Genomic DNA, 12,839 nt, shown 5'->3' on the forward strand with positions numbered 1-12,839 from the left:
CGGATAGACAGTATAATTGGTACATGTAGGTATGCATGGTTAGTTTGTTTGAGAACGGATAGTCAGTATAATTGGTACATGTAGGTATGCATGGTTTGTTTGTTTGAGAATGGATAGTCAGTATAATTGGTACATGTAGGTATGCATGGTTAGTTTGTTTGAGAATAGATAGACAGTATAATTGGTACATGTAGGTATGCATGGTTTGTTTGTTTGAGAATAGATAGTCAGTATAATTGGTACATGTAGGTATGCATGGTTAGTTTGTTTGAGAATAGATAGACAGTATAATTGGTACATGTAGGTATGCATGGTTTGTTTGTTTGAGAATGGATAGTCAGTATAATTGGTACATGTAGGTATGCATGGTTAGTTTGTTTGAGAATAGATAGACAGTATAATTGGTACATGTAGGTATGCATGGTTAGTTTGTTTGAGAACGGATAGTCAGTATAATTGGTACATGTAGGTATGCATGGTTAGTTTGTTTGAGAATAGATAGACAGTATAATTGGTACATGTAGGTATGCATGGTTTGTTTGTTTGAGAATGGATAGACAGTATAATTGGTACATGTAGGTATGCATGGTTAGTTTGTTTGAGAACGGATAGACAGTATAATTGGTACATGTAGGTATGAATGGTTAGTTTGTTTGAGAATGGATAGTCAGTATAATTGGTACATGTAGGTATGCATGGTTAGTTTGTTTGAGAATAGATAGTCAGTATAATTGGTACATGTAGGTATGCATGGTTAGTTTGTTTGAGAATGGATAGTCAGTATAATTGGTACATGTAGGTATGCATGGTTAGTTTGTTTGAGAATGGATAGTCAGTATAATTGGTACATGTAGGTATGCATGGTTAGTTTGTTTGAGAATGGATAGTCAGTATAATTGGTACATATAGGTATGCATGGTTAGTTTGTTTGAGAATAGATAGTCAGTATAATTGGTACATGTAGGTATGCATGGTTAGTTTGTTTGAGAATAGATAGTCAGTATAATTGGTACATGTAGGTATGCATGGTTAGTTTGTTTGAGAATGGATAGTCAGTATAATTGGTACATGTAGGTATGCATGGTTAGTTTGTTTGAGAATAGATAGACAGTATAATTGGTACATGTAGGTATGCATGGTTAGTTTGTTTGAGAATGGATAGTCAGTGTAATTGGTACATGTAGGTATGCATGGTTAGTTTATTTGAAAACGGATAGTCAGTATAATTGGTACATATAGGTATGCATGGTTAGTTTGTTTGAGAATGCAGGTATGATTGTTATATGTACTTCTGGTTGGGTTGAATAATTTTTATAATTATGGTTGATAGGAGTGATTAGAATGTACTCAAGAGCCAATAGATGCTCAGTTGTATTTCCTTTTCTATTTATAATATATTAAACACATATACAATGTATCAATTGACATGGAATTTTTTACACACTAACTGCATGACTAAGATACATAAATTACAACTTTTTGAATTGAAATTGAGTACAGACACAAACATAGATGTGGATGTGGAACAGGTGACTTTACTACTGATACTAAACATACAGATGATTGCAAATGGAAAACATGGCTAGAAAAAAGAGAAAAGTAAATAGTTGCAACATAAAATACACTTACACCGATATCTGCCACTAAATCTTGGCTCTTTGGTGCATCAAGCTCGGTCAAAGGAATCTACATTAGAAATAATTGCAAATAACTCATGTGCAGAGATAAAAAAAAAAAACTGTCAAGCATACAAGCCAAAAACCATATGAAATATTCACATATATGTATATTCAATCATGCATTTTGAGAGGTGAAAGATGCATTGAATTATCAGGCACATGTATGCAAGCAGTATGAGTACATTAGGTGATGTACATTTAGCAGAGGTACATTACATGGGGAAGTAGACAAGTCAAAATTACGATTTATCACCAGTAGTTGTTGCATCTGACTCATGATTGGTACAGCAGAATTTAAATCATACCATAGATGAACACCAAAAAAGGGGTCAACACCTAAACCAGTTGTGCAACAGGGAAGATCAAAACTACTGGCCAAGATTTATACACAGCAGACTGAGTAATGCTGCTGGTTTGAATTCAAGACAGTATACTGTGAGTAATGCTGGTGATTCGAATTCAAGACAGTAAATTAAGTATTGCTGGTGGTTTGAATTCAAGAGAGTATACTGCGAGTAATGCTGCTGGTTTGAATTCAAGACAGTAAATTAAGTAATGCTGGTGATTCGAATTCAAGACAGTAAACTAAGTAATGCTGGTGATTCGAATTCAAGACAGTAAACTAAGTAATGCTGCTGGTTTGAATTCAAGACAGTAAATTAAGTAATGCTGGTGATTCGAATTCAAGACAGTAAACTAAGTAATGCTGGTGGTTTGAATTCAAGACAGTACACTGTGAGTAATGCTGGTGGTTTGAATTCAAGACAGTAAATTAAGTAATGCTGGTGGTTTGAATTCAAGACAGTACACTGTAAGACAGTACACTGTGAGTAATGCTGGTGGTTTGAATTCAAAACAGTACATTGTGAGTAATATTGGTGGTTTGAATTCAAGACAGTACACTGTGAGTAATGCTGGTGATTTGAATTCAAGACAGTAAATTAAGTAATGCTGGTGGTTTGAATTCAAGAGAGTATACTGCGAGTAATGCTGGTGGTTTGAATTCAAGACAGTAAATTAAGTAATGCTGGTGGTTTGAATTCAAGACAGTACACTGTGAGTAATGCTGGTGGTTTGAATTCAAAACAGTACATTGTGAGTAATATTGCTGGTTTGAATTCAAGACAGTATACTGTGAGTAATGCTGGTGATTTGAATTCAAGACAGTAAATTAAGTAATGCTGGTGATTTGAATTCAAGACAGTAAATTAGGTAATGCTGGTGGTTTGAATTCAAGACAGTAAATTAGGTAATGCTGGTGGTTTGAATTCAAGACAGTACACTGTGAGTAATGCTAGTGGTTTGAATTCAAAACAGTACATTGTGAGTAATATTGGTGGTTTGAAATCAAGAGAGTATACTGTGAGTAATGATGGTGATTTCAATTCAAGACAGTAAATTAAGTAATGATGGTGATTTGAATTCAAGACAGTAAATTAGGTAATGCTGGTGGTTTGAATTCAAGACAGTAAATTAAGTAATGCTGGTGGTTTGAATTCAAAACTACACTGTAGTAATATTGGTGGTTTGAATTCAAAACAGTATACTGCGAGCAATGCTGGTGATTTGAATTTAAGACAGTACACTGTAGTAATATTGGTGGTTTGAATTCAAAACAGTATACTGTGAGTAATGTTGGTGGTTTGAATTCAAAACAGTATACTGTGAGCAATATTGGTGGTTTGAATTCAAGACAGTATACTGTGAGTAATGATGGTGATTTCAATTCAAGACAGTAAATTAATGATGGTGATTTGAATTCAAGACAGTAAATTAGGTAATGCTGGTGGTTTGAATTCAAGACAGTAAATTAAGTAATGCTGGTGGTTTGAATTCAAAACTACACTGTAGTAATATTGGTGGTTTGAATTCAAAACAGTATACTGCGAGCAATGCTGGTGATTTGAATTTAAGACAGTACACTGTAGTAATATTGGTGGTTTGAATTCAAAACAGTATACTGTGAGTAATGTTGGTGGTTTGAATTCAAAACAGTATACTGTGAGTAATATTGGTGGTTTGAATTTAAGACAGTACACTGTAGTAATATTGGTGGTTTGAATTCAAAACAGTATACTGTGAGTAATGTTGGTGGTTTGAATTCTAGACTCTACTGTGAGTAATATTGGTGGTTTGAATTCTAGATAGTAAACTGTGAGTAATGTTGGTGGTTTGAATTCAAAACAGTACATTGAGTAATATTGGTGGGTTGATTTCTAGACAGTAAACTGTGAGTTATGTTGGTGGTTTGAATACAAAACAGTACACTAGTAATATTTGTGGTTTGAATTCAAAACAGTATTCTGTGAGTAATGTTGGTGGTTTGAATTCTAGACAGTAAACTGTGAGTTATGTTGGTGGTTTGAATTCAAGACAGTACACTGTAGTAATATTGGTGGTTTGAATTCAAAACAGTATACTGTGAGTAATGTTGGTGGTTTGAATTCTAGACAGTAAACTGTGAGTTATGTTGGTGGTTTGAATTCAAGACAGTACACTGTAGTAATATTGGTGGTTTGAATTCAAAACAGTATACTGTGAGTAATGTTAGTGGTTTATTTTGATTGAAAAAAATAAAATTGTTACTTTTAGGAACATAGCTGTGTTTAACTATTTTCATAGTAATTTTTTTTTTTTACAAATGTCAGTCTTAATCAAAGAAAGCTTAGAAAGAACTCCCGTGTGCTGAGAGTATTGAAGACACATTAAAAATTAATTAATAATTACTTGTACATGAGATATTGATGGAAAAGCTGAAAACTAATTATGTAAATCAGGTAACTAATATGAACAGAACAGAACAAAAAAAATATGAATTATTATGCTAATTAGAAAATTAATATGAACAAATTTTAACCCAAAATTAATCAGGTCTGTCTATTGTCCTAGAGCATTTATGTACCAAATTTTATTCAAATGTGATGATCAGTAATTGAGATATCAGTGTTAATTAATTATGTTAATTGGGTGATCAATAAGCATAAATATTTACCAAAAACTAATTGGGTCTCTGCATAGTTCTCTTTAAAAGTTTCATTAAAAACCAATTTGTGGTTCTTTATATATCAGTGGAACATTATGCAAATTAGGTAATTAATATCCAATTAAAACTAATCAGGTCTCTGCATAGTCCTAGAAGAACTATGTAGCAAGTCTCATTGAAATATGATGATTAGTACTTGAGATATCAGGCAAAAAGCTGAAAATTAACTAATTATGCTAATAAGGTAATTAATATGCACAAATATTTACCCAAAAACTAATCAGGGGTCTGCAGTCTTTAAGTAAATATGTACCAAGTGTCATTGAAATGTGATGATTACTACTTGAAATATCAAAAGCTGAAAATTAATTAATTATGCAAATTAGGTAATTAATATGTACTGATATTACCCTAAAAACTATCAGGTCTGTATCTATGTACCAAATGTCATTGAAATGTGATGATTAGTACTTGAGATATCAGTGGAAAAGCCAAAAATTGATTAATCATTATGCAAATTAGGTAATTAATATTGCACAGATTTGTACCCAAAACTAATAAAATCTGCGCATTAGTTTGGAGCATCTATGTGCCAAGTTACATCAAAATCCAATGAGTTGTTCTTTAGATATCAGTGGAACAGTCATGGAACAGCTAAAAATCAGCTAATTATCATGCAAATTAGGTAATTAATATGCATGGCTTTTTTCCAAAACCTAATCAAATCTGGGCATTGGCCCAGAGCATCTATGCACCAAGTTTCATAAAAAAATCAATGTATGGTTCTTGAGATATCAGGCACACAGAAAGACACATTAACTGCAAAGACTCCCTTTTTGTGCTTCGCACACGGGAGGCAAAAATCATGAAATGTGCCTCTGTTTTATCAGTTGAAACAAATCACTATCATTCATACTTACAGTCTGATCAGCTAACTTGCTTTGTCGTCGTTTAATTTGTTCAAGCAGATCCTTCATTTTATCATTAAAAACAACTTCTCCATCAGAGAAATCTACATAAAGCTGATTACCAATGAGGGCACCAAGCCAGTTCTGAGGGCTGTAAGACTTCATTCTCAGTGGAATTAGTGGTTTCTTTCTGCTGAATACGTATTCTCCTTCTGAGCAATACAAATGAGTATAAACACTGTGATAAATCTATCTGCCTAATTATTACCATCTAAGGCAACATGAAACCCTAAATGTGATACTCTCTACTATTAGCATGATAGTATCATAAACAATATATATACTTCCTGTCATCAGAGATATTAAAGCTACAGAGTCGTCACCTGCGTATGCGTCAGATGGCCATAGCGTGTCTCTGTTTACAAACAAGCGTCTACCCATGAACCTGTGCGTTTTAGGGTGTGTTGTTATCGTCGCTCAAGACTCAATTCCTGCTATAATAATACTAATAATAATAACTTTATTACACTACTATGCCATCAGAGGACGCAGTAAGATAAATAAAATAAAAAAAAATTAAAAATACTATGATAAGATAAAAATATAATTTTAAGAGACGTTAAAAGCTTAATTGGAAAAACATTTAATGTTAATTACAGGATTCTCCCACTGTAGAGGTGATAGTTTTCATATACTTGATTTCTGTTTTGCTTTACCTTATAACTTTTCTAGGGGTATAAAGCAAGTCATTATTTTAATGAAATTCTCTGTTTTATTTAGTTTATTTTTAATACCTATTTCATGAAACAGCTTATTTATCATAAAATTCACATTATAGGATTAAATGTTGTTCGTCCTCAACAGAATTTGTACAAAATCGCTCTTTCGCAGGAATTTTTGGTCATTGTCTTCTGCCTCTTTCAATTTCTAAATTGTGATCACCAAGCCGAATTAATGTATCTGCACTTACAATCTAAAACATCTCTAAATGGTAGTACACATGTACCAGCCGGTATTCTGAATTTTTTAAAATAAACATTTTTTTTGTGGAATTTACATAATATAATAATCAGCTGCAATAGCTTCATATTTCTTAATCAATGTAATACAAAGTGTTGTACCAAATGAGTAAACACAGGGGAAATGCCAGGTTAAGTTAAATGGCTACCAATAAATTAAATGATCTGATTTTCTTTGAATTTTGCAAATATATGGTCTTCAAAACAACTTTTCCACAAGAAGCAGATCAAACCACTATGAAAATGGGTATTTTTGCTCTATTGTAATTTTATTGGTTTCTATAGTAAAAGTGTTCACCATATCTTAAAATTAGAGTTGGAAAAAAACATAATAATACAGGATGGAAAACTTTGCTTGTTACAAATTTTTAGGATTAGATTAACATGGATTCTTATAGAAATTGTTACAAAAATGTAATTTTTAGCATTATTCCTCGCAGTTTTCTCCCTTAAATAATTATTATTACTAGTAGTTTAGTTATTAGGAAAACAAATCTGAAAAGTTAATAACATGTGTTCAAATCAATATTTAACAGTTTTGAAGTGAAATAATTTGTTAAATTTATTAGATTGAATATCCTCAATCTACCCCAAGTAAATGATTCAGCACAGTGTGTTAAATCCAAATATACTGACCTGTTCTACAATTTGTACTATTCTGATAGGACTGACAGAAACATAGTAGTACAATGTCTGCATCTTGTACAGCATGTGCCATAGCATCTAAGATGGAGTCTGACATGTGTTCTACATCTATCCATGTCTTGTATCCATGTTCCTTTAATTTCTCATTAATCTTCAATACCAATCTAATGCACAGAATAAAATAGTTGTATATTTATTGAAAGCCTTACATATGAAGTATACTAGGACACAACACAATTGTGAACACTAAACCAGATTTAGTAGTCATGACATAGATACATAAAAGGGATAGCTTATGGCTAAAGGGATAACTAGTTACATGTAATGGTATGTGCATCTAATCCTTGTTGATTTTGCTGCATAATAGTAAGGCCACACCGACTTAATTTTATGGATGACATCCGCACGCGCATTAGTTTTCGCCTGTTCTCAAAAAAAAAAATTTCTAACGAGTCTCCACAGATCGATTTTCTGTCCGGAACTGTCGTAAAACTCGTTTTCGACTACCTCAAACCTGCCAATTTTGTCTTAAATGACCTTCTTTACTTGTGTATTGCATTGCCGGGAATTCCAACATGGCGACCACGCCACCAAAATACATGAGCATAAAAGTTCAGAGGAAAAAAGGAGGGATTGTTGAAGACTGGTACGCAATTGACGCCGGTCAGGGAGAGTCCTATGGTTTTAGTAGGATTTTTTTTTGGCAGGTTTTTTTTTTTTGCCCTCTCGCATTAGTTTGGGGTCTCCAGAGGATGTCATCCATAAAATTAAATCAGTGTGGCCTAACTGAATTATTTTTTATTTAAAACATCACTCTGTCATACATTGATTTTTCAAATTTTACATTTGGTGAGTGCTAAACTAAAAAGTACATACATGTAATATTTGATGCTCAACATTTTTTTGGACACAATTTCAACAGAAGTGAATAAACCATGTGTAATTTTAAAGAAAGAAATCTAATGGTTGAAGAGATAATGAATCAAGGAATTGGTGTGCATCAGACACATTTTAATAAGAATTGCTTTACATCAATTATTTTATTTTGTGATGAAGTCATCTATACATGTAGATATTCTGCATATAATTTTGAGACTTTGCGACAATCCAATACACTGAAAACTTTGATATCTTGCAAATACCATGACTTAGGCATTGTGTATACATGTACAATGCTTATTGTTCAAATGTTATGGCATAGTCTTAGTGTCTGTGGTTATAAGCTTCCAATAAAAGCAGATAACATTACAGATGCAAGTATACTCATTTATTGGGAAGCACTAAGTAGAGGACAATAACTTGTTTAAATATTGAGGTGCTTGACTATTTTTACTAAACAAACCAGTTAAAATAAATATTATCAGCATTATAACAAACACTGTATGTAAATATGTAATTCCAATTCAATCTTGATAGGTTTGATGTTAACATGATGATCACCGGTAAAATTACTTAGTAAGTTCAATGTAAATTAGTCAGTTATCGATAGAATTGCCAAACTAAATGCTGACTGTTTACATTTAGTACAGCAATTTCAGAGAGCAGCCAGTGTTTTATCGATTGAGTTTTGGGACTAAGCTCAACAACTAAATCAAAGAAATTCATTTGCTCTGGACACTACTTCATTATATATCCATGGCATAAACAGCAAGTTAAAATAGTTAGTAATATCTTACTTTTGATTATCCCAGTTGTAACTCAGCATAATATGACCTTCTTTTCTCTGTGTTGGAGGTGGTGGAGGAAGAGGCCCATGAGAAAAGACTGCAGGTGCAGCTGGTGGAGGAGGAGGGGGAGCAGCAGCAGGAGGTGGTGGAGGAGGTGGTGGTACAGGAGCTACAGATTTCAGCTGTAAATCAACCTCAGTTGTACCAGTGCGTTTTGCAGATCCTGGCCGAATTATAACATCATCATCATCTTCGCTATCAATTTCCTGATCGATATCAACATGTTGATGCCCATCTGTTGACGTTTCACCTTGTGAAACAAATACATCATCATGCATATAATCCTGTAGAACCAACAAAGCATTTGCAGAATTGCGACTGACATGATTATCGGGAGAGTGAGTGAGTTTTGTCAAATCCTTCAGAAGACTCTTTTCTTTCAGTAACAGACATCTATTACTCTCAATAAATGATAAACTACAGATCAGTTCAGCTGCAAGTGACTGTACTGCAGGTTTGTCAGATTTCAAGAAGGTCGGTATAATGTCCTTTCCTCCTTCTTCACAGATGATCTTCTTATTTTTCTCATCAACTGCATAATGCTTTAAACTCTGGAGTAGATCCGACTGTGAACAACCAGAGCTTACATCATCATTTGAAGCAATCAGTGGGACAAGCTGGTTAAGTAACTGTGTAATCGCATGTGTTTTCTTAGCAGCTTCATATACAATACTTGTATCTGCTCTATCCCAAATTAGATAACCCAGTGCCATCACTGCCTTTGTCTTGACTACTTCATCTTCAGTAGAGCCCGGAACTTGCTTTAAAGTGTCAAACACAGACTCAGTTTTCATCTTCTTGTGGTTTTTCTCAACTTTTGCCATTGTGTAAACTTCATTGATGATCTCTGGTAAGTCCTACAAAAAATAAATATAGAATGTGGCACCACAAGTGAATAAATTGACATGATGTGCTAGCATTATTGGAGAATATACAATATATACAAATAATCCTTGTTTTCATATGAATGCTAGCTGACCCATGACTAACCAATATGAGATGTCCATCTTAAAATGTATACTAGTACCGTAGTGTATAGCTTTGGTAGAATGATACTGCTTGTCAATATGTTATTAGTGTTATGACATCAAATGTCAATTCAGCCAAATGCAGGGAATGGGAAACAATGAAAATGACTTTTTTAACTGTTCCTGTTGTGATACATGTACATCACTTTTCCAACTTCTACCACCACCCCCAAAAAAGTGTAATGAGGTAAACAATCAGGACACATAACGATGTATTTTTTGTGTATGTATTTGAGTAAATTTTATATTTTTGCTGTTGTAATACAGTAAAATTTATATTACGGTACAAATCACATCCTCAATCAAAGTCGTGCACATTCTTTTTGAAATATTGAGTACCAAAAATTCACCTTTCTCATATGTGTAGATGCTTTAATAAAACCCCATTCCTAGTATGATTTATTTTAACCACATTATTTACGTAAACATATCTGTGTTATCGCTGGGTCACGACAATACTTAGCCATCGTGGAGACTGGATTGTTATGTTATTAGTAATATTTGAATTTATCATATATATCATTATTAAAAAATTCCACATTAGATAGGTATCCTACTTCATTATACTTATTGTTTCCTTACATCATCCATCGCTATAGGGTTGCATAATATTGTAATTTCAGATTTTAAGTAGTTACTAAAGGCTAATATAAATTACATTAGCCATATTCAGGGGTTTTCTAGAAAAAATTAACAAGAGGGAGCACACACAGGCGAAGGAGCGGAGAGTCCAAGCTAGCACAGAAACAACATGACGAATCAACCTGGAAACGGCATATCAGAAGGTTTCTGCGCTGTTTTAATAGTGTATCAATCGCCATTGAAATATTTTATATTGTGATTTTAGTGTATTTGGTGTCCAGACACATTGTCAGCTGGTGTTGCTGGGAAGTTTTCAAAGAGAAAAATATATTTGAGAAAGATTTCATGTTGTACGACAGCACGGAAGTGCGCGGCTCAAGAAATATATTTTATGACTTGAAAATTCAATCGGCAATTCAGTAAAAGAGCGCCAGCCGAGAGTATCAGGGCACTGCGCCACTGTTCCCCCATTTAGAAAAACCCCTACATATTAGATCTCAGTAAGCTTTGGCTTACATGGCAGCTCAAAATCTAAAAAAAAAAAAAACAGCTTTACACATGTATTCATATAAAACATTAAAATTTGGTTTCAATGTTTATCATACATGTATTTCCAGGAAATCACACTATATGCATTATAAAGTCACCAAGATAACGTTGTTGATATTTTCTGTAACTAACAACATGCAGGTTGAAAATACTTGAGGCAAATCTATCCTCATTAATGAACTAAGTACACTGAGTCATAATGAATCATCTATGTGCAGAAATTTGCTACAAGCATTACATATTTTTTACTAGAGGTGTTTGTGATTTCAAAACTTTGTGAGGAATAATTTTACGAAAAGCACTCTGAAACAACATTTTTGAAAAATGTTATTAATATACTTACATCTTTGTTTCTACTCACTAAGGTGCCATCAGTGCTATCAGTTGCCACCAAATGTGATAATTTATCAAGTGTTTCTTCACACCTTGTTTTTCGAGATCCACTTTTTGATGAAGGCCTGTTTTTCTCACTTGTATTTTCCACCGTCTTGGTAGATGTTTTCCCTTTTTTTTTCTCATTTGACTTCAGAGAATCAGGTCTGTCTTTCTTACTTGAATTTTCCACTGACTTGGTGGATGTTTTCTCTTGTTTGCTCTCACTAGATTTCAGAGAATCAGACTTCATATAAACATCTTTGGTGGATGATTTAGGATTTTCTACAGCATCTTCAGGTACTTTTGCAATTTCGGTATCTGGATAAGAATGTGGTCGCTGTAGTTCTTTGTCTTGGCTTCTTCTTTTTCTTAATGTCTTCAACATCTTGTTGTTGAAAGAAGCAGCTACATTGGCAATGATAGAAATGAGTCAGTACTACAATACATACATACATGTACACTGTGATTAACATATTATAATTTAATATATTAGAACAAGTACATGTAACAAGTACATCCCCATCGATCCTCATTTTAATGCAAAATGACATATATTGTTGAAGAGTCCATTAACAGGATGGGGGTGATGGACAGTTTTATGAAACATTCTAAATTTATTGTTCAGGAATACTGACAGCTAGACAAAAGGTGGCACAAAATGACCTACTTAAATAATATATTACCGGTATATAGGATTTTTAAAATAAGAGTTGCAACTGATTATGTTGCAGGTGTATTGCAATGAGGATATATACAAAATGTTACCTAATACATTGGGAGATTATTATTTTCCCTCTGCCAGAAAGTTTAAAAAAATTAAGAAATAAAGTCAAGGTTTTCAGAACAATGAACTGAAAAAATATAAAGAGAAGCAGATTTCTTTTTTTCAAGATCAGCAAATTAAATACAAATTTTTGAAACATGCACTATTTAAACTTTTAGGTATGTTGCAGTTCAATGCAGAAACCGCCATTGCTTTCTGTTGTTGTTTGTCAAACAGTTTATGTACAGTTATAGACGCCATACAGCCAATTTAAATATTTATGTGCAGTTTACGACACCATAAATTTACAAAGTAGCATGAGTAAACAGTGGCAGCAAAAATCATCTTCACTTTTTACCATCCTGCATAAACTATTTCTGTTTATTTGTTACACAAATTTGTTCAAGTTATCACATCAAGGCAGTTACACAGTGCCATAAAACATAAACCTCACGTTACCAAGTAGGGTTGCACTTAAGCCAGATATGTCAACAGTTCGGAAGCTTGTAAACAATATCCACATGACAACTGCAGCGTCACAAATACTAACTTGTATATATATTTGAAGTATTAGATCCTTA

General features: G+C 33.3%; 1 protein-coding gene across 3 annotated transcripts in view; it reads right to left on the bottom strand.

Annotated features, from left to right (window-relative positions):
• The window catches only part of LOC102806257 (uncharacterized), a 30,510-nt gene that overhangs the window by 15,282 nt on the left and 2,389 nt on the right, over positions 1–12,839 (bottom strand). For 2 of the 3 annotated variants that reach the window (XM_085507194.1, XM_085507192.1), the window contains exons 2-6: positions 11,464–11,900; positions 8,911–9,818; positions 7,226–7,398; positions 5,583–5,782; positions 1,630–1,686 (exon numbers count right to left, since the gene is read on the bottom strand). In XM_085507194.1, coding sequence (XP_085363320.1) covers positions 1,630–1,686; positions 5,583–5,782; positions 7,226–7,398; positions 8,911–9,818; positions 11,464–11,880 — 1,755 coding nt within the window. In that variant the 5' untranslated portion in view covers positions 11,881–11,900. The remainder of the gene's footprint in view (positions 1–1,629; positions 1,687–5,582; positions 5,783–7,225; positions 7,399–8,910; positions 9,819–11,463; positions 11,901–12,839) is intronic. The other variant, XM_085507193.1, reaches the window with a different exon arrangement.

This window comes from Saccoglossus kowalevskii, chromosome 13, assembly GCF_978046115.1.
Source record: "Saccoglossus kowalevskii chromosome 13, keSacKowa6.1, whole genome shotgun sequence".
NCBI lineage: Eukaryota > Metazoa > Hemichordata > Enteropneusta > Harrimaniidae > Saccoglossus > Saccoglossus kowalevskii.